Consider the following 22,979-nt stretch of genomic DNA (forward strand, 5'->3'; position numbering starts at 1 on the left):
ACAATTTATTGGTATGCAAATGATTTTAACTCCAGAGTCCCAACCCCTAACTACTGAATCAGAAACAGAACACCAGGGCTAGAGAGTCTACTACTAGCTTCTGAGAGTTCCTTTCAGTTCTGCAGGCCACTATTTTATAAAAGTTGCCATTTAAATGGGTATTTTACTTTGCTAGAAATAACTAGAGTAGCACAAATACTGTTTATTGAAATATCAGGGTTTCATGTTTACATTTTCTTATATCAAGTACAATGGTATATATATTCTTTTTTGAGATAATTATTCTAGATTACAGGCTTTCTTCTAGATGGAAGTTCCTAAAACTTAGTTTACATTGATATCTAGATATATATCTTAAACAGTCTCCAAATTTTCTTTAATTAATCAAGGTATGTTAATGTCACTTGGAATTCTACATGGAAAAGCCAACAAAATAACTAAAACTTGACTAATGAAGATCAATGTCACTAATAAAAGTCTGCAACTGTAGTAGTAGGTTGGTGCAAAAGTACTTGTGGTTTTTGTCACCACTGTCGATGGCAAAAGCCCCAATTACTTTTGCAGCAACTATATAGTTTTATAGATGATCAGCATTTAATCCAACTTAGCATGTCAATTGGAAATTTTTCAAAATTTTAAAACTGGCCTTCTGCAAAAACCCCTTTTTCAAAACAGGCTTGACTGACACCACCTCCCTGCTCTGCTACCCGACCAAATAAATTGAATTTGTTTTTAAAGAGTTCCCTTCATCTTTACTCAAGATTCCCTGAGCTACTTCTAGCCTAGCTGACCTTTTCAAAACACCCTCAATAAAATTATCCTCTTCTCAGCCAGTCATTTTCTTCCTCATATTTCCATCTGGATCTGCCTTTGGAGAGACATTTCACCTTGAATGTCTGTACTCACCGGACCCTGCCTTCCATCAAGCTGGCAAGGGCACAATAAAACACTGATTGTAACATAAGCAAGTGACAGAAACAAAAGGAAAACTTAATGACATTATTACCTACATCTGATGGGCCTTTTAGCCCACTATACCTATTTTAAATATTCTAGAAATGATTTTTGTATGAAACAGGTATGATTTATCAACAAACTTTTGGAAAACAAACTCCTCAAACTTTATGCTGTTATGTTAATGTAATGGGCAAGTCTACTTGCCTCCGTGAGAAGAAAAAAAAAACAACTACAACTTGATTCTATTTGTTTTATCCAGAAGAAAAACATTCAAAGTAAAATGTGAACATTTAATTCCTTTAAATAATATATGAAATAATTTACATGCTATACACTTCCAAATACACTGAACATAAATCCAACTTTATAAGACATACACAGTCTGCTTTTGCCAACATATATCCTGTAGGTCACTTAAGATGTAACTGATTTCTCAGTCCACCTGTGAGCATATAAACACACAAATATATGTCTAAAGTTGAAGATTAAGATAATAAACCAGAGTTGAATACAAGAAGTCAGCCACAGAAGATTCTAAAACCACAATCAGTGACTGGAACACCAAGGCACAAAAACTTCCCTTTGTAGTCACAGAGATTAAGTTTCCATTCCCAGTGCTTAAATATGGAAGCAGTATTGGTTAATCACATACTATATTTTATAGTGCATTTCTGTTGCTGTTTAAAAAGGAGTATTTTTTAAATTACATAATGTATTACAGAAAAGCATTGGAAAAATAAACAGGATTAGATAAGCTCTCATACAATAAAGCTTTTTTTTTTTTTTGTCTGAAAAAGATGTTTATGTTCAAAACTAATATAATAGAGGTGTAACAGAAAGCAGCATGAAGGACCCTAGGCAAATTGCCTAATACTCAAATTGTACCTCATGCCACCATGTTATTTAAATTTTCAATTTTAAAGCCAGTTGGGTGATATTGCTAACTCCAAGTGATAGTTTTGGGGTTTTTATGTTTTGTTTCTTGTTTTTTGGTAATTTAAAGATATGTACTTTAATAAACAGAATAAACAGTAAATATAACATGGCAAAATGAAATCTTTCCCAGAGTTTAAGTTTTTGTTAAACAATAACTTTGTAGTAGAATCTCTTTAATTTTCTTTTTTTCTATATTTAACAAGAAGAAAAATAATGCTCCACATAGAAATGACTTCAAAATTCATGCAACCATGCACAACCTAAACTATCTATACTTCCCTTTTTTATTTACCCAAAAGTTTTTGGGTAAACTGAAAGTTAGATACTCCAGGAACAGCAACTCATTAAGCAATAAGGCAGTTAAAAAATATACGTATACATATACTATTCATTGTTTCTAAGAACAGTTTTAGAGCTTTAGCTCTTTAAACTTACATAGTTGTGAAAGAAATAAAGCCAACCACAAAATAAGAATCAATGGAATGTAGTAACCCATATATAAAAGACAGTCAAATGTGCTTATACGTATTCAAGAAATCAATAATCTGTTTATGCTGTAAATAATAAATTACCAAAGAGCACTAAACAAATTATGATCAGAATAAACCTTCAGTTTCATTAATTTTGACTACGAAAGTGGGGCAGGCTAAATGTGAACAGTGTACTTCTACATGTGTTTATATAGAAGTATTGTAGCATGCAACCCCAGCAGTAATGAGAGCACAATTCTTTACAAACAAAACAAGGCTGATCAAAAGAAAAACAAAACAAAAAATCTTGTTGTAGGCTGTAAAATGTAAGGGTAAAGAATCCACTGGGAATTTAAGGCTTTCTTAGAAATATTTTTCATGGCACTTCAACATTAAATATCACTAAAAGGCAAAATATGTAAATATTCATAGTAACAAAGCTACATAATTGAAAGCACATGCCGTATCATTTATTAAGAAACTATGTTGTCAAATTTTGTTTTCTTGAAGTTAAATTGTACTTAAGGAAGGCTATTTATATTTGGCTGAATTAACATAAATCATAAATGTCAATTCCCTAGTGTACAGTGCAAATTGTGTTTTGAGTAAATACATCCAATACCACTCATTTCTTGCAGAATTGAATGTCATTCCTTGCTGGAAATGCAATTAAAATGACTTATCTCTCTCACAAGGGCAGTTACTATCCTTCCTTCAACTATTAGCCTACTGTTAAACCCTAAAATTGTTATTAGACAAATTCCTCTTGGTCATGCTTACAGACCATCCTCACAATAATCCTTTTCTCATACTGCAATCATTGCAGAAAAAACTCTAGGAGTCTAACAAGTCATTCTTGCCACACCATACTCTAAGCTGACCACAGCAGGTTCTGATTTAGAAAACTCTTCTGCATATTCACTATAACGATTGTCTGCCAGGCTGCTGCCCTCTATAGTTCGAAGAGCATCATTTACGGGTAGCAGAGTCTGCTCTTTAAAACACAGGGAAGTTTTGAGGGTAGGTGATTCAGGATGAACTGAATGCAACAATTCCTTGGTGAGGATGCCATCTGTTTGCTTATTTTTGCGCTGTTTAATTTTCTAGAACAAACACAAATTTGAAAAGAAAATTACTAATTGCGTATACCACAATATGTTACATGAAAAAAGAAAACATGCTTTTGCAAAATACGTTCTCTGTATGTATAACAAAACTAAATCTCAAAAAATTAGAAACATTTAATGCATATGACATGGTTGAAAATCCTAATTGTGTACAATTTTTTCCTGTGGAAAATTGTTAGTTTTTATGTTTATTAAACAAACAATCCAGCAAGACTTGACTAAAGGCGATCACTAGGCTTCCACACTTGAAATGGACATATATTACCTAGAAAGCATAACAGTTAAACATTTATAAAAAAAGAAATGTATATGAAACATCCACCCTGAAAACACAACAAACAACCTTGTGTAGCTAAAGGGCTCACTGTATAAAGAGTTTTTCTTACATGGTTTTCCTACAGTGGCTTGTTAGGTAAAAATAACAGACTTTAAACACAACAGAATTTTATTTCTTTAACAGAAGATTTTTAAAGTGTCCTGTGGCAGAGTATCATGCTCTCCAAATTCTTGGACTGTCCCGATAATCCTGTATTACCTATTAACCTGGACTTGCCTCTCTTGACCATATCCTTCTACAATTTACTCAAGCAGTCATTACCTCCCTATATAAAAGATGACTAAGGGAGACTCCTGCTTGAGAGGTAGACGAGACAGTCTTACTGTTATAACTGTCTAGGATTTTAAAAATATGTATGTACTTACTGATCCTTTTTGCTTATATAGGATGGCAGAAAAAAGATCATAGGAAAGTCTTAGGGTAGAGAGGGATTGTTAAACAAGACACACCCAGAAAGCATAAAACATTGACCAATTTGACATGAAAATTCAAAACATCTATGTATAGCATATCATAAATAAAGTGGAAGACCGTAGGTTGGACAAAGCCATTTGTAATATATATAACTAACAGAATTAGTGCCTGGCATATGAACAACTCTTACAAATCAATAAGAAAAAGGCAAATATGCCAATAGAAAATAAGCAAAGATTTGAACAGTCCATTCACAGAAAAGGAAAACCAAATGGTCAACAAACGTGGAAAGTCATTTAACTTCATTTGTAATCACGGAAATCCAAAACTGAAAACAATTTAAATATTCATCCATAGCTGAATGGATAGACTGTGATATATTCATACAGTAGAAAGTTATACAGTAGTTACTAATAAAACAGATGAATAAAAGCTGCATGTATCAACATGGATAAATGTCAAAACAATGTTGAGCAAAATGAAGCACATCAACAGTATGGTAACAGTTTTAAAACATCAGTTTCTTAAGCAGAGTGGAGGGTATATGGGCATATACACTGTTTCCTTTTACACCTCATACAAACATTATAGATAGTCTCTGGTATTTTTTCAATACACAATAAAAATATTTTAAGTCAAGAAAAACAGTATTATAAATTGTGGATACAAACATATATAGTAAAAGTATAACAACATGCACAAGAATGACTAAGAGCAAATTCAGCACAGTGAATCTGCAGACCTCAAAATACATGGGTGAAGACTGGCTAAGAGTATAGAGGGTCTTCAAATAGATCTATGTTGTATTTCTTTTTTGTTTGTTTGTTTTTGTTCTTGAGATGGAGTCTCGCTCTGCTGCCCAGGTTGGAGTGCAGTAGCACGATCTCGGCTCACTGCAACCTCCGCCTCCCGGATTCAAGCAATTCTCATGCTTCAGCCTCCCAAGTAACTGGGATTAAAGGAACACGACACCATGCCTGGCTAATTTTTTAAATTTTTTTAGTAGAGATGGGGTTTCACTGTGCTGACCAGGCTGGTCTCGAATTCCTGACCTCGTGATCCGCCTGCCTTGGCCTCCCAAAGTGCTGAGATTACAGGCATGAGCCACCACGCCCGGCCTATGTTTTATTTCTTAAAACAAGAACGAGAAAGATCTGAGGCATATATAGTAAACGTTAAAATCCCACAAAAGCTAGCTGGTGGGTACACAGATAGTTATTGTATTTATCTATACATTATGCTATATACTTCCAGTATTTTAATGTATTTTAAAATACAAAGAAAGTGATTCGAACTAACATATTCAGTCAAAGTAGGGTTGACCTGATTTTGAAGCAACTGCTTACTTCAGAAGTTTATATGCTGATTTACACCAACAATACAAGTATTAGTCTAATCGTAAACTAATTTCACATTCCAAGTATATTAAATTAGATACTTCAGAATACTTACAGATTCTAGGTCTTTAATATCTTTCTCTAATTGTTCATTTTGCTCATTCATATTCATAATTATATTAAATACAGACTGCCTAGGATGCAGTGTTCGATCAAATTGGTGGTACATGTTCCTCCAAAACCTTTACGACAAAAAAAAAAGTTTCAATAAATTGTGTTTGAGAAAATTCAAATATAAATACTTCAATGATGTCAACTTACTTAAAATTGAAAGATATTGTATTTGGCTCCAAAACTGTAAATCTGTGAGATTTGGAACTGTAGAGAGGATTTAAATACTTCTTTTGGTCTTCCAAAAGAAATGGCCACAGGGAATAAGTCTTCTCCTTCAACCTTAAAGTAATGAGAAAAACATAGAGATCTTTCCTATAGGTGCAAAGTAGTAATGATAATATTCATTTTTATAAACCAGGCGATGGCTTCTGAAGCAGATTTAAATTTTAGTTTTTTCTTCTATTCACAGTCTAACCTTGTCTCAGAATTCCGTATTATCTCTATTCTCCTTTTTCATTCATAATTAGGTAATAAATAAAGCCATGTTTCTTGAACACAACACAGGTATAACATTTTCTCTCACAACCATATATTTTAAGGGATTCCTCTCAACTCACACAATTTCAAAAACTTGGTCTCTGTTTCACCTACTTCAAATCACCACAAACATACACATAGAACAAGACACTAATGTATCTTTCTGTCTGGCCTTCTTCTCTTACCGCCACATCTGGGCTGTAGGGGCAAGCACCACAGGGCAGGAACACACGTGTGAGTGGGTACAAAAAGGGTAACAGGCCAAATCAGGATATTATGCAAGAATTTTAAAAGCCAATTATTTTGCAAATCTAAGAGTAGGTGGGCAAAGGTAAGAATGGTTTTAGACTGCACATTTACCAAGTAAACATAGTGTAGGTATCCAAAGGGAAAGTGGAAAATTTCCTCATTTTTCCATAACTCCTAAGATGACCCATAGGTGTGTCTTAGAGAAAAACTACTAGGAAATATCTACTTTTATTTCCATCTTTCCATGTTTGATAATGTTTGGCACTAATTAAGAGTAGTTTTTCCTAAAATAGCTCTGTACTCCAGGAAACGAGTCACCTCTGTGCTCCAAATTATAATAAACAGTTTTGAATCACTGTAGCATAGAGCTAAAGTCTCAGTGTTCTTTGATTGTTCAGCTCCGCCGTTCTCTCTTCACTTTTTATTCCCTTTACACATCTTTAGAATTTTCCACATGCTCTCAGTTCTGCTGCTAACTCTGTTGGGAGTGTGAGCATGTGGCTGTCTTCAAATACTACCAGATTTAGCTTCCTCAGTATGTCCCTTGGATGTTCAAAAGTCTGTTAAGTGCTCTTTACTGCCTACTGTAAGAGGCAGTAAAGAAATCCAAACTCAGAAGCCCAACCTAAAACAATATACATAGGACCTCTAAGACCTACTCCAGAGATCTTCCTTGTAGCAAAATTTAGGCAAAAACCCCTATCCCCAAAGATTGGTCAGGAAATAACATGAACTAGGGTCAAGTAGTGTCTCAGAGCTTTTCTCTGGACAGACGCGCTACAGTCAACACAGCTAGATTTACTTTCCCCAAAGAACTGTCTGTTTAGAAATGTGGGGAGAGCTATAAGGCTCCATCTTACCTTAAAACAAACCAACAGTTTAAAATATTTTACACCTTAAAACTAGCGACCAACACACTCTGGGAAATTAAACAGCGTAAGGATTTCTCTGTTCTAAAATATATTAATGCAGACTGGAAAGAAGCATGAGGGGACTTCCCAGGGTGTTGGCAATATTTCACATTCTGGGTTCTGGTGACATAGGTGTGTGAGTTTGGTAAGATTTACTGAGCTTCATACTTACGCTATATGTACTTTTCTGTATGTATGCTATACTTCAAAACACACTTTATAATGTGTTTTTCCTATTAACTGAAAGGCAGGGGAATATTAGAAGGCTACGCAGCTTTAGAAATACAAAAAATAAAATCTTTACAATAAAATTTCAAATTGTCAAGATATTTTATTAAGTTTCAACCACGATTTTTGTTAGACCTCGGCTCAGTACGGGGAAAAGGAGACCCTTTTAATTGAATCATCTTACTTGAGCTCTTCTCTTTCCTTTTGACAATTTCCAAGGAAGTTTCCAAACTGGCATGAATGAATATGTTCATGGATCTGAAGAAGAAATGCTTCACTGAATTCAAAGGCTTGTGGAAACTGTTCGGTCAAATGCCACACACATTCCAAGAACTGAGTAAACACTGGTGAGACTTCCTTTGGGTCACCATCCAAATGGCCACACCTAACCCCACAGAAAGTACAAGCTTTTAAAAACACCTCTGAAAGAGTCCATTGTTCAGGTATTGTTAATCTTAAACACACAAAAATATTCCTAAAGCACTGTTATAGTAGCACAAAAAACTAGAATTTTTATTGAAACCATTTATGAGTTTTTAAACTACAGCTTTAACGGATCTGTTACCATCTCTAAATATAATGCAGCCAAAAAGGAAGGTAATACATAGTCATAAAAATTAACAAGTATACTAGAATTGAAAGAAATTACAGAAAAATATTAAACATCTTCATGTAAAATACAGTAAAAACCATGACACTTTTACCTCCCACCACGCATGTGAGTTCATAAGGAACAGAAACATTTTGGCATTCTAAACTTGGTTTACTAATTTTATAAAATATATGACTGTGTAACTGTGACTCACCTCTCTGAAAATTTATGTCCAAAAGAGATCCAATCCTTTTCTATTAAAACCTTAATGAGAAAAAGTAAAATTCACTTTCTGACTACTTTCAATTATTTTGTTTAGGCTGGATTAAATCTTATTAGTTTAAAAACAGTATTTACTGTACACTTTTAACTTATAAACAAAACAGCACAAAAAACCACAGGCAAAAGAATGCCAAAACCTTGATTCGAGGTGGGGTTAAAGAAGAATAAAAATGTATAAAAAGAAATAGAGTAGTTTTGTGACTTAAATTATTTCCATTGAACTTATTACATTTTAAGTGAAAAGAACATGTTATAAAGCAGTATTACATTTAAGTTTTTGTATGTATGAAGATGACATATCATAGGAAAAAGGCTAGAAAAATGTAAACCAAAACTGCTAACAAAGGTTAACTCTAGGTGGTAGACTGAGGTGGATATTTTAAACCTTTTGGCTTACTTGTACATTATTTATATTATTTATACAATACTCTTTTGAAGAAAAAAAACTAATGATAAAAAGACCAATTATTTTAATCAAATCATCTTACTTGAGTTCATGTTCAAATCCAAGTGTTAACATCTATCCTCTTGAATGGACTGACTTTATATTTTCCTTGCTGCAGCTTCTCTACTTACCCACTCCACTGTAAAAACAGATTTCTAACTTTTTCAGTCTAATCTAAACAAATATTTGTAGTATTTAGTAGACTTTATCACTTCATTATACAGTCACCAAGCACATTCTTTTCATAGTGTCAAAACTGCCAGTTTTAGCTTCTCTGAGTTTTCTTTTTTTTTTTTTTTTTGAGACGGAGTCTTGCTCTGTCGCCCAGGCTGGAGTGCAGTGGCCGGATCTCAGCTCACTGCAAGCTCCGCCTCCCGGGTTTACGCCATTCTCCTGCCTCAGCCTCTGGAGTAGCTGGGACTACAGGCGCCCGCCACCGCGCCCGGCTAGTTTTTTGTATTTTTAGTAGAGACGGGGTTTCACCATGTTAGCCAGGATGGTCTCGATCTCCTGACCTCGTGATCCGCCTGTCTCGGCCTCCCAAAGTGCTGGGATTACAGGCTTGAGCCACCGCGCCCGGCCTGAGTTTTCTCAAGCCTCTGCTTTTGGCAGAAAGCTATACACCGACGTGGCTGAGGATGCAGTCGCTGGAGCTCAGGCACAGCCTCTGCTTTTGGCAGAAAGCTATACACCGATGTGGCTGAGGATGCAGCCGCTGGAGCTCAGGCACAGCCTCTGCTTTTGGCAGAAAGCTATACACCGACGTGGCTGAGGATGCAGTCGCTGGAGCTCAGGCACAGGCTCCAATCCCAGCTTCACCACTTTGTGTGACCTTGGCCAAGTGATCTTTTGGCTGGAGCTACAGATTTTATTCTGGTCTCTCTGCCATTCTTCTGCACAGCCACGTTTAAAGCATAACTCAGTATCTTTCTCACTAAATGTATTCTTTGGCTTCTCTCAGTGAAGAGCCAGAAAGCAGCACCATCCGTCCTGGCACCTAATTCACAAACTTCAAAATCATCCCAGAGGAAGACTCCTCTCTTCTATCCCACATCCAATCCATGACCAATTCTTACTGACTCTATTTTCTTTTCTTTTTTTTTTTGAGACAGAGTCTCACTCTGTTGCCCAGGCTGGAGTGCAATGGTGCAATCTTGGCTCACTACAACCTCCACCTCCTGGGTTCGAGTGATTCTTCTGCCTCAGCCTCCTGAGTAGCTGGGACTACAGGTGCACACCACCACACCCGGCTAATTTTTAGTAGAGACAGGATTTCACCATATTGGCCAAGCTGGTCTCAAACTCCTGACCTCATGATCCACCCGCCCCGGCCTCCCAAAGTGCTGGGATTACAGGAGTAAGCCACTGTGCCCAGCCACTGACTCTACTCTCTAAACATCCCTGGAACCCTGGAACCCATCACTTCCCCCTTCACTTGTGTGTTACTCTTCTAGTGTGGTAAAATTAAAAACTTTTGTCTCGTAAGTTATTGTAACAGTGTCTACACTGGCCTCCTAGCCTCCATTCCCACTCCCTCTGGCCTTCAAGACACCAAGCCATCTTTTTAAAAAGCACATCTAATCAAGTTACTGTTTGCTTGTTTAAAACTCTTTAATAGCTCCCATTATCCAAAGAGGGGAAAGCCCCATTCCAGCCTTCTCTTCCTCAGGCCCTGACCCCACTCTATTCCTCAGCATCCAAGCCCCCTATTCTAATACTCACTCTGAACTCCATCCATCACACATTACCTGCAGTCACCAAAAGAGGTTATGCTTTGGTTCACACTGTTCTTATTGCCTGGGAAGCTCTCACATCATCCCCATTTATTACCTAATTTCATTTGGATGTCTAATAAATAATTAAAGCCAAATAAGGTAAAGAAAATATCCCTTATCATATACTCTCAAGGTAAGCTGAGCATTATTTTCTTATTAGCAGCACTCCCGCTTGGCCTGTCCCAGAGTCAGTATGTTAGCAGCACAAAATAGTGGTGCTGAAAAGGGACTGGTGATTTTTAATCTTCCCTTGTTTTAAGATGGCACTGTATTTAATAATTCTAAACTCATGAAAATTTTCTAACATCTCTTCATTTAATTATGAGTTAAGATGTAAATTTTTAAAACATAAGTTAATCTGATCACACGTTTAAAAGCAAGCAAATAAAAATCTGATCATACCTTTAAAAGCAAAGAAACAAAAAGTAGGAACTAGGCCTTTATCTTCACAAAGGAGAAAATCTATTCAACCAGAAATTTTATCTTCAGATATAAAACATGGCTAACATGTTATTACACTTACAAATGCAGGTGTTTTAAATAGAAGGTTTCCTTCAGAATTTAATTTTAAGTACTCTCATTTGTGCATTGCTGTATTACATTATTTGTATTTGTTAGATAAAAATGAGGGACAAGGCCGGGCACGGTGGCTCAAGCCTGTAATCCCAGCACTTTGGGAGGCCGAGACGGGCGGATCACGAAGTCAGGAGATCGAGACCATCCTGGCTAACACGGTGAAACCCCGTCTCTACTAAAAAATACAAAAAAATAGCCGGGCGAAGTGGCGGGCGCCTGTAGTCCCAGCTACACGGGAGGCTGAGGCAGGAGAATGGCGTGAACCCGGGAGGCGGAGCTTGCAGTGAGCCGAGATCGGCCACTGCACTCCCGCCTGGGCGACAGAGCGAGACTCCATCTCAAAAAAAAAAAAAAAAAAAAAAAAGAAAAAAAAAAAAAATGAGGGACAAAATACTGAATATTTCCATTGCAACATTTTAGGAAAAAAAAGTTATTTAAATCTAAAGTTTATTGTCAGTGTTAGCACACATGGAAATGTGTCTAATTCACGGTTTCCCAACCTCAACAGTACTGACATTACAGGCTAGAACATTCTTTGCTGTGGGGCTGACCCCCCAGCAAAAATTTTATGCATTATAAAATGTTTAGTTAGCAATATCCCTGGCCACTCCCACAGATGCTAGTCTCATCATTTCCTTTAGTGCAAAATTGTCTCCAACATTGCTGAATGTCCTCTGGAGGGACATAAAATTACTCCTACTTAAGAACCATTGGTCTAACCAAATAAATCCTTACCATGAATCCCTTGATTGTCCTGTAATAGGAATCCAATAAAAGAGAACCCAGGGAACAAACCTGGGAAGTCCTATCCCAACCGTCAGAACAATGCACCAACACACTTGCATTTTCAACTGTTATTGCCTGAAAAGAAAGATCACATACATTCTAGCATACTTTAAGGTAAACCAATAAGTTCTACTTGAAAACCATACTACCAGGTATTGTGTTACAAAGAAGTGCTATGCCTGCAATGATAATGTCACAGCAACGATTTCCAAAATATGCAACAAAATACGGTAAAAACAAAAACACAAGCAAATAAACAAAAAACAAAGAAAAAATGCTGCTTCAAAGTACTTAGGAGCATCTTTTTAAGTTTCTACATTAAGTGCTACATGATATTTTTAAGGCTGAAAATAAAGTGAAGCTCATTAAAAAAGTAAAAAATAATAAAAGTTACCTGTTGAATAGATACCAGCCCCCAACAGAATGAATCTACTCCTTCCCAATCATTATAGACCCCAAGACTAAACATGAAAGATAAAGTGTTACTTTGGCCAAGAAGATTGCAGCATCCATAACAGCTTTGATATGGCGAAGCCATCCTGAGCTCTCCAAACCGGAGTAGAAATCATTGACGGAAAGCCCTTTAGTGCCATTGACTAAAAGACGGATAAAAATATTTCAATTAGAATATGGCTAGTTTCTGTGGTTTTTTTTTTCAAGATCTTTCTAGATAAGTGAATTAAGAAAGAAGACAAAATAAATAGGCAAGACTCTATAAATGAAAAGATGCTATTAAAAGCTCAATAACTGATTCTTGGATATATTTTTCTATTATTCCTGTGCTTACAAAAATGCTCCAATCTCTTTAAAAACATTGTATGTAGCACAAGCATCTAACTAAAAATAATCTTCTATTTTAATTTTTTAAATTCCATACTATGACTGGAATATTTAAATGAACATTACCATAAATTAGTCATTTACTGTACTGACTACTCAAGAATATCTATCTGATAACAATTTTTTTGCAAAACCATTAGAATTGTTCTAATACAGTAGCCACTAACCAAATATGGCTACGAAACATTTGAAATATGGCTTGTCCAAACTCAGATGTGTAGTAAGTGTAAAATACACACTTGATTTCTAAGAGTTGTTGAAAAATATCTCATTACTGATTTTTTAATATTGATTACATGTTAAAATAATGTTTTTAATATATTAAGGATATCATTAAAATTAATTTCACTTCTTTCTTTTTAATTTTTAAAATGTGACCACTGGAAAATTCTAAATTACATGTGACTAGCATTAGATTTCTTTTGGATAAGGGTGCCTAAAAAAGCAAGCAATAATATACCTTCCAATAATTTCTGAAGGCTGGACCTCATGACATGAATATTTTCAATTCCAACAAACTGAAATCTAATATTGGAATAGTTGTCTTCATTTTCATAACCTTTTCCAGCTGCTCTGTTGGCCATTGCATTCAGCTAAAATTAAAAGTTTTAGAAATTTAGAAACAAATTACTTTTCTCTTTTAATTTACCAAAATGTCATGAAAATACTAAATAAGCCATATTTTAGCTAGGAGAGAGTTTAAAGGAACTCATCAAAACTGAATAAGCTACCATCCATGTTTTAATAAGTAAAAATGCCACGTTATTAAATAGTAATGAAGGAAATAATAAAGTAATATGATTGCTATATAATGGAAAGGTTAAAGTTCTCATAAGTTCGTGAAACCAATTCATTTCTGTTTTTGTCAGTTTTCCATATGTTTGTAATATTTTAAAATTAAAAAGAAATAAATGTCTCCTATCTAATTTTTAAATGATTCAGTTGAGCAGAGCTGGCTGGGGGACTTTTCTTTTACAGAATGAACCTATAAGTTTACTTCAGAACAAGCCTAGAGCACTGATCATTCTGAAAGCCACAGGGACCTGAAAATCAGATCTGAAACACGCTTCAAATTACTTGAGGTCTTCTATATGAGAAATTATTGGAGGCCCATACACCATATAATATGGCATATAACCAGCTAACGAGATACATCTCTGAGAACTGGACCAAAAATAAACTGGTCTGCAGGAAAAAATAGATTGCTCATAGGCCCATGGTCTTTAGCTATTAGATCAAAATGTTGTCAGTGGTCCCCTTAGGATCTGTCATGCTCAATTCTTCCAGGCTAGGATTTCATATAGTATGTTAACACAATTTATTAAAAATTCTTATGAACGTGGATAAAACGGAGCCTAAATTAGAAGAAAAGGAGCTCTTCATTTTGTGGATTTGACCTCAGTTTGGTAACAAGTACAGTTAAACTGTATCCTACTGACTGTAAAATCTACAGTTAGATGTTAAAAAATGCTTCCACATTACTACTTGATTTACATTTAACTAGTAAAACAATCAAAGAATGATATATTTTCTGTGAAGAAGGCAATTATATAAATAAGAACTACGAGGTCCTGAAAAACAAATCACTGTATCAGACCTCATCTTCAAAAATCCTCATATTACAATAGCCTTTTATATCTAATATTATCAAAAAAGTGTTCTAGAATTTTTCTTATAAGAGATATCACCAACACTCTCAACTCTAATAGTCTTTTATTTTTAATAAAAGATTATCAAAATTGTCAATTTCTATTTTTAAATAATAATAATTATTATATATATTTTTTGTCACTCAGTCTGGAGTGCAATGGCACGATCTCGGCTCACTGCAACCTCTGCCTCCTGGGTTCAAGCAATTCTCCTGCCTCAGCCTCCCAAGTAGCTGGTACTACAGGCGCCTGTCATCGCGCCGAGCTAATTTTTTATATTTTTAGTACAGACGGGGTTTCGCCATGTTGGCCAGGCTGCTCTGGAACTCCTGACCTCAGGTGATCCACCCACCTCAGCCTTCCAAAGTGCTGGGATTACAGGTGTGAGCCACTATGCCCGGCCAAATAATTTTTTTTTTTTTTTTTGAGACAGAGTTTTGCTCTTGTTGCCCAGGCTGGAGTGCAATGGCGTGATCTCAGCTCACCACAACCTTCACCTCCCAGGTTCAAGCGATTCTCCTGCCTCAGCCCCCTGAGTAGCTGGGATTACAGGCATTCGCCACCATGCCCGGCTAATTATGTATTTTTAGTACAGACAGAGTTTCTCCATGTTGGTCAGGCTGGACTCAAACTCCTGACCTCAGGTGATCCACCCGCCTTGGCCTCCCAAAGTGCAATTTACTCAACTTAATCTCTTCTTCTGTTTTCTAAATTATCTTTTGTGAAATTGCATAATGATGAGAATCACTTCTAAAATAGTGACCATTCCCTTCACAAAGCTGCCTAAAAGCCACTTGCGTTCTATATTGCTCACTCGCTTTTTCTCATTGCTTTCTCTTATTTTCTCATCATTCCGGATTTTTGAAGAAATCCTCACTATAATTCTGCCAATGTCCTTTTGTGTAGCCCACCAGCTCTGCATGCGATGCTATAACAAAAATTAAAAGTAACGTTAGCTATTACCACTGAGGATTTTAATTATTTTAGTTTCAGGATCCTATATGAATTGCTTGTTTAACTATGCTAATAAAAAGACGGGACTCTGACATTTGTCCCAATGATAACAATTTGGCCCCATAGCACAGATGCCTAAGAGAACCCAAATTCCTGTTCACTATTTACAATTCTCTGGTTCAAACTGTTTCCTAACTTAACTGTTTTCCTTATTTTCTTGAATATTTCAAGCTAAAATCCATTATTTTAGCATAAAAATGTTTTGCCAATTGAAAATTCTACAAAAAAGAATAATAAGAATTTAGAATGGGCGCAGTGACTCATGCCTGTAATCCCAGCACTTTGGGAGGTCAACTGAGGTGGGTGGATCATTTGAGGCCTGGAGTTCGAGACCAGCCTGGCCAACATGGTGAAACTCCATCTCTACTAAAAATACAAAAAATTAGCCAGGCATGGTGGTATGTGCCTGTAATACCAGCTACTCAGGAGGCTGAAGCAGGAGAATTGCTTGAACTGGGCAGGCAGAGGTTGCAGTGAGCCGAGATCACACCACTGCATTCCAGGGTGACAGAGTGCAACTCTGTCTTTTTAAAAAAAAAAAAAAAAAAAAAAAGTAACAATTTATTTTTCACAACACACATTTTATTATTTCTTCATAATAACATAAGACTTAAATACTAGCAAGAGTTCTCAATATACAATTCAGCTTTCCTGAAATTATATATATCAGAAGACATAAGAAATCACCATGAGCTACTCAGAAATTGGTCTTCTACATTGGTATCCTTTAAATAAAGGACTGTTTTCGGCCGGGCGCGGTGGCTCAAGCCTGTAATCCCAGCACTTTGGGAGGCTGAGACGGGCGGATCACGAGGTCAGGAGATCGAGACCATCCTGGCTAATACGGTGAAACCCCGTCTCTACTAAAAATACAAAAAACTAGCCGGGCGAGGTGGCGGCGCCTGTAGTCCCAGCTACTCGGGAGGCTGAGGCAGGAGAATGGCGTAAAGCCGGGAGGCGGAGCTTGCAGTGAGCTGAGATCCGGCCACTGCACTCCAGCCTGGGTGACAGAGCGAGACTCCGTCTCAAAAAAAAAAAAAAAAAAAAAGGACTGTTTTCCTTAGTATGATTAACCTTAGTTAATTTAAAACTAGGATTCAGATATTTTAAATATGGGCAAGTTTATTGACTCTCATTAGTAAAGTAATAAAGATAATTAAACTAGCAGACTGTACCGTATTTAAAATACATACTTTTGGCCTGGTATCCATGACATACATATAGCGATTAACTGGATTGGCTTTACTAATGGCTTGAAGCAAATGCTCATCCTCCAGGCACCTGGCACTGAATCCAGAGAGTGGTTGACTACATCGACAAATGGCAGCCTATTTTTTTAAAGAACAGAAAACATTTTATGCAAATATCTCTAAAATGTGTCTTTAAAAATGCTTACAAGAAAAAAAGCCAAAAGTGTTAAAATCAAATATAACAATTAGGAGGCATTAACTTTAAGATCCTCTTTGAATTAAATACTACTTCAATATCTTGACATTTCCTAAGTTTTCCCAATATTCTCTTCTCATAAGAAAACTACCTCCTTATCTAGTTTGATAAAAAAACCCTGGGTCCTAAGAAATAACACCCAGTCAATTCTCTGTTAAGTAACCTACTGTTAAGATGCCTGTATTCTGCGTTCCATTTAGATTACAGGATACTTCCAACAGATGTTCAAGTAAAAGATTAGTCAATAAAAATAGAACAAGAATTTTTAAGTAGCATCATTGGAACTTTTACTTTCTAAAGGCTTTAAGATCTCTAATTAGAAATCAGTAATCTTAATATAAAATGAGAAAAATGAGCTTCAATTCAAATTTGGGTTAAAATACAGTCAATCGAATAGAGCAAGAATATAAGTAGTGAATGGTTGGATTCATTATTTACTGTTTTTTGTTTGTTTGGTTGGTTTTTGAGACAAGGTCTTGCTTTGTCGCCCAGACTGGAATGCAGTGGTGCGATCACAGCTTACTGCAGCCTTGACCTCCTGGGCTCAAACAATCCTTCCAACTTAGCCTCCAGAGTAGCTGGGACTACAGGAACACATCATTGTGCTTGACTAATTTTTGTATTTTTTGTTAAGATGGGTTTTTGCCATGTTGCCCAGGCTGGTTGTCAACTCCTGGGCTCAAGCAATCTGCCCACCTCAGCCTCTCAACATGCTGGGATTACAGGCATAAGCCTTCATGCTCAGCCTACTATTGTTTAAAGTACTAAAAAAAGATTTAAAAGATTTAGACCCATAGATTTTTTCTCCAATGGAAAACAAAAATACATACAAATTCACACAATTGCATATTTTAAACTCACAAAATAAAACCATGAAAATATGATAAAATAGTAGAAAATGAGTATTGCCTAATTAAATTCTTTTCAGACCTACTTTCTGATTTGTTAAGTTGTTCAATGAATAACTATTTTCAGCCCAACTTTCCAATAAACAATGTTTACACATATAGCTGTGTCAAGAGAGGCCATAACCATTTAACCTCTCTCTGATTTATTTGTGAAAAGTAGATTAGACATTTCTGTCTAAACCCTTACCCCTTTGCCTCTGCTCCTTCCCAAAATCCAAGTCAGGTTCTAATAAAGAAAGTTAAAATGTATAAAACCACAGGGACAAAGAGAATGGGAAAAAAGACATAGAGATGTCAATAAAATTTGGGGAGATGATAGCTGACTAGCAAGTGATACCCAATTTTACAGGACAAAGAAAGCTGCTAACTCCCTTAAGTCAGTAAGAAGCAAGGTATTTTGTGCAGCAAAATCCCAAAAGGCTCAAAACCTCTGAAGGCTTGAGCAGGGATATAACTGAAAAAAAGGAGAACTGGTGGAATGTCTGCATGAGGGCTAGCTAAGACCATCAGACTCTCCCTTACCTTGAAGACAAGGTTTATTCTATGATGAGGATGAACCTGAAGACTCTATAGACAATACACACAGCTGTGGGCAGGGGTGAAGCCCTATACTCACAAAAACTAGGAGCATTAAGTCAAGTCTACGTAACAAAATGTGAGATCCTGCCACCACTCTTTTCACCCTTGGATCACGGCCAGATTTACTATACACATTGGGACCAAAATTAGAGGTTTCTTCTTTAAGGAAACCAACTTATACAACAGAAAGAATCCCAAAGCCAGGCACAGTGGCTCACACCTGCAATCTCAGCATTTTGGGAGGCCGGGGCAGGTGGATCACCTGAGGTCAGCAGTTCAAGACCATCCTGGCCAAATGGTGAAACCCTACCCATCTCTACTAAGAATATAAAAATTAGCCAGGTGTGGTGGCACATGCCTGTAATCCCAGCTACTTTGGAGTCTGAGGCAGGAGAATCACTGGAACCCAGGAGGCAGAGGTTGCAGTGAGCCGAAATTGTGCCACTGCACTCCAGCCTGGGAGACAAAGTGAGACCTTGTCTCAAAAAAAAAAAAAAAAAGAAAGAATCCCAAGATACAAACCATTCCTGCACACAAACTTCAAAAGAGCTTAAATATGAGAAGTTGGCCAAGAAACAGGTATTTGAAAGACATGAAAGACAAAAACACTAAATAAACAGAAAAAAATGGAACTCTTAGCAAAACAGTAACTAACGTGGGAAGCATGTTTTAAATCTTTAACATCCTCAAAGAACTAAAACATCACATCCAAGAATAGAAAACTATCTTTTTTTTTTTTGAGATGGAGTCTCGCTCTGTCACCCAGGCTGGAGTGCAGTGGCCAGATCTCAGCTCACTGCAAGCTCCGGCTCCCGGGTTTACGCCGTTCTCCTGCCTCAGTCTCCCAAGTAGCTGGGACTACAAGCGCCCGCCAACTCGCCCGGCTAGTTTTTTGTATTTTTTAGTAGAGACGGGGTTTCACCATGTTAGCCAGGATGGTCTCGATCTCCTGGACCTCGTGATCCGCCCGTCTCGGCCTCCCAGAGTGCTGGGATTACAGGCTTGAGCCACCACGCCTGGCCAGAAAACTATCTTAAAAAATTTCAGAAAATAGGAAAAGCTCTCAGATATTAAAAACACTACAGCAAAAAAAAAAAAAAAAAAAAAAGGATCTAAGACACAGACTGGAGATAAGGTTGAGGAAATCTTCCAGAAAATACAAAAAAATGAAAGTTTTAAAAAAAGAAAGTAGAAGTTTATTCTACAAAGCCCAATTTTCAACTAATAAATTAAAAGTACAAAGAAAATTAATAGAAGAGAGGAAACTATCAAAGAAATAGAGAAGCAAATTCCCAAAACTGAGACCTGAGTTTCTGGATGAGATTTAAAAAGACATTACTGTGAAATTTCAGAACAGGCAGGGCACGGTGGCTCACACCTGTAATCTTAGCACTTTGGGAGGCCGAGGCGGGTGGATCACTTGACATCAGGAGTTCAAGACCAGACTGGCCAACATGGTGAAACCCTGTCTCCACTAGAAATACAAAAATTGGCTGGGCGTGGTGGCAGGTGCCTATAATCCCAGCTACTTGGGAGGCTGAGGCAGGAGAATCGCTTGAACTCGGGAGGTAGAAGTTGCAGTGGGCTGAGATTACGCCATTGAACGCCACCCTGGGCAACGAGTAAAACTCCATCTCAAAAAAAAAAAAAAAAAAAAAAAGGAATTTCAGAACACTGGGGAAAAAGAAGATTCTAAAGGTTCTCATAAAGGTTCTCAGAGAAAACAAAACCAGGTCACAAAGGACTGGGAGTCAGAAATGGCATAGAATTCCTCAACTTACTTGCTGTGAGACAAGGAAGTGACTTACCCTCTTTGAACTTCAGTTTCCCACTTGAAAGTTACAGGTAATTAGTAAAGCCTACCTTACAAAGTTAGGAAGACATGCATATAAAGTATTGAACATACAGTGCCTCCTGGCCTTCTATTAGCAGGCTACAAAAGTTAAGGTTTACTAATATAAGCAAACCTTATTACAGCATCTCACTATAAAGATGCCTCCTCCACTGCTTCATGTTGCAAAACCCTTTTGATTTGAGTTTACTATTAAAATGGGACTCTGAAATGCCCTTGGTTCTCTCCCTTGTCTCAGCGGTCATCTTATCAAAACTAACTGGTTTTCCCAAATATAAGCAGAATCAAAAGAGAACCACAGGAAAGAAAGAGGATCCTATCTGTTAACTAACTGTATTATTTTCAAGTCACTGCTGGAAGGAAGGGAGGGTCAAGAAAAGATGACAAGAAGTATGAAAATTTCTATATTTGAGTAGTTTTGTTTTAAATTTGCAAAAATGTAATTAAACAAAAAGCCAGTGCTTCTCCATTAGCAATCTTTTAATGTAAAAAATAGTGTTCTTGATCCAGGCAGTGGCTCACATCTGTAATCCCAGTACTTTGGGAGGCCAAGGCAGGCGGATCACTTGAGGTCAGGAGTTCAAGACCAGCCTGGTCAACGTGGCAAAACCTCATCTCTACTAAAATTAGCCAGGCATGGTGGCATGCCCCTGCAGTCCCAGGTACTCAGGAGTCTGAGGCACAAGAATTGCTTAAACCGAGAGGTGGAGGTTGCAGTGAGCCAAGATCGTGCCACTGCACTCCAGCCTCGGCAACAGAGCGAGACCCTGTCTCAAAAAAAAAAAAACAAAGTGTTATTTAAGATACTTAACCCTGAAGATGAGTTATACCTTATTTCTAAAATCAAAGGAAAAGCATCCTACCTCCTTATCTTGATGATAGTAGGAAAGAACTGGGAATCTTCCCTTGCTCCGGAACTTGGAACTACCAACAATGATGGGTTTGCTTGCTATCCGGGGAACATAGAGTTCTCTGGGGTACGTTTCACAAATCTGTAAATATCAAACAAAACATAACCATTCTATCTCAGTTCAAAACCTCTTTAAACACCTTGAAACCTTATTAAACGCAAGAACAGCACATTTCAGTACACAGACAACTTGCTATGCTGACACTCTCTAACCCTCTGGTATTAACATTTTCTGAATTTCTCCAAAACGTTGTTAAGGTACCTTGTAGTCTCGGTTGGCATCAGACAACTGCCAGTGAGAATTTGGCACTCCCATCCTCTTATACTCCTCAGCGAGATCAATGAGCTGCCAGCCTTGTAGTCGTTCTGAATCATTTTGTTTGGGATTATAAGAAAATGCATAGAGATCTTCATATTTTGCTACAGAATACAAAATTTTAAGTGTTAAGTGCAATTTATAAGACACCCTACAAATAAATGTAATTTTTCAGTTTTTTCCTTCATTTTTCTCTTTACAATCTTCAAAGAGATGGCTAATACCTGAATATATTTGATATTCAGTATGCAAATGATTTTACCTAAAAAGTACACATATCAATCTGAGATGGGATTTTTTGTCATCAGCAAAAGTAAAGCTAATAAATACAGTTAGACTTACATGTTAAATCCTCTACAGCAATATTTCTTTTTCTTAAAAGTAAAATTATAAAGACACTAATAGACATTTCCTGCTAATCACTTTCCCAAATGAGATGTAAACTAGACTAACGTTATAATGAGAAGCTAGAGATAGCATACAGAACATGAAATTACATTATACATCCCTGTCGGACACTGCTGACTAAAAACGGCAACTGCTGCACAGAGCTCTTGGGGTGCTTCGGAATCATCTTTACTATAAACTCTGGCTTGAGACAATGGGATGTTACAGGCTTATGTCCTCAGAGAGAAGAATGAACAAAGACATGCTCTGAGACCACTCTTGCAGGCAGCAATCCAGACTGCTCAACCAAAATCCAGTCCAACATAGAATTCAAGTCATGTTGGGGGAAGGAAGTCACCAGATCCACAGGTCATAAGTAGTGATAAGATTCTTCTTTAGTGGCTCACGCCTGCAATCCCAACACTTTGGGAGGCCAAGGAGGGTGGATCACAAGGTCAGGAGTTTAAGACCAGCCTGGCCAAGATGGTGAAATCCCGTCTCTACTAAAAATACAAAAATTTAGCCGGGCGTGGTGGTGGCTGCCTGTAATCCCAGCTGCTCAGGAAGCTGAGGCAGGGAACTGCTTGAACCTGGGAGGCGGAGGTTGCAGTGAGTTGAGATTGCGCCACTGCACTCCAGTCTGGACCAGAGTGAGATTCCGTCTCCAAAAAAAAAAAAAAAAGTTCTTCTTTAGGACTGAACTCAATCTTACTTCTACTCAAATAGAATTCACCCTCTCTTGTTTCTCTGCTCATCTTCTGTATCTCCCACTCAAATCTATTAAATATTTTAGTACCACTGCTACCAAAGGACCTTGACCTTCCTTAACTTTTTATTCCGTAATATCAATTTCCAAGTCATTCTCTTTGATTGTGAAATACCCTCTTAAAAAATATGTTGTGCTACTTGCTATCAATAGACTTAAAAGATTAATATAAAACTGGTTTTGTAAGTCTCTACTATAAATGCTTTACTTTTTCCTTACCATTACTCCTTCTGATTATA

At 37.0% G+C, this 22,979-nt stretch overlaps 1 protein-coding gene across 4 annotated transcripts in view; it reads right to left on the minus strand.

Moving 5' to 3' along the window:
- Positions 1-182: 182 nt before the first annotated feature.
- MTMR6 (myotubularin related protein 6) overlaps positions 183-22,979 on the minus strand; it is a 43,736-nt gene continuing 20,939 nt past the window's right edge. The window contains exons 4-14 of one of the 4 annotated variants that reach the window (XM_008021758.3): positions 21,534-21,691; positions 21,225-21,353; positions 16,770-16,904; positions 13,374-13,506; positions 12,560-12,669; positions 12,023-12,148; positions 8,424-8,473; positions 7,802-8,002; positions 5,900-6,031; positions 5,694-5,820; positions 183-3,466 (exon numbers count right to left, since the gene is read on the minus strand). In XM_008021758.3, the coding sequence (XP_008019949.1) occupies positions 3,206-3,466; positions 5,694-5,820; positions 5,900-6,031; positions 7,802-8,002; positions 8,424-8,473; positions 12,023-12,148; positions 12,560-12,669; positions 13,374-13,506; positions 16,770-16,904; positions 21,225-21,353; positions 21,534-21,691 (1,562 nt within the window). In that variant the 3' untranslated portion in view covers positions 183-3,205. The remainder of the gene's footprint in view (positions 3,467-5,693; positions 5,821-5,899; positions 6,032-7,801; positions 8,003-8,423; positions 8,474-12,022; positions 12,149-12,559; positions 12,670-13,373; positions 13,507-16,769; positions 16,905-21,224; positions 21,354-21,533; positions 21,692-22,979) is intronic. The other 3 variants (XM_008021760.3, XM_073012933.1, XM_073012935.1) reach the window with 3 other exon arrangements.

The sequence above is a fragment of the Chlorocebus sabaeus genome, chromosome 3 (genome assembly GCF_047675955.1).
Source record: "Chlorocebus sabaeus isolate Y175 chromosome 3, mChlSab1.0.hap1, whole genome shotgun sequence".
Taxonomy (NCBI): Eukaryota; Metazoa; Chordata; class Mammalia; order Primates; family Cercopithecidae; genus Chlorocebus; species Chlorocebus sabaeus.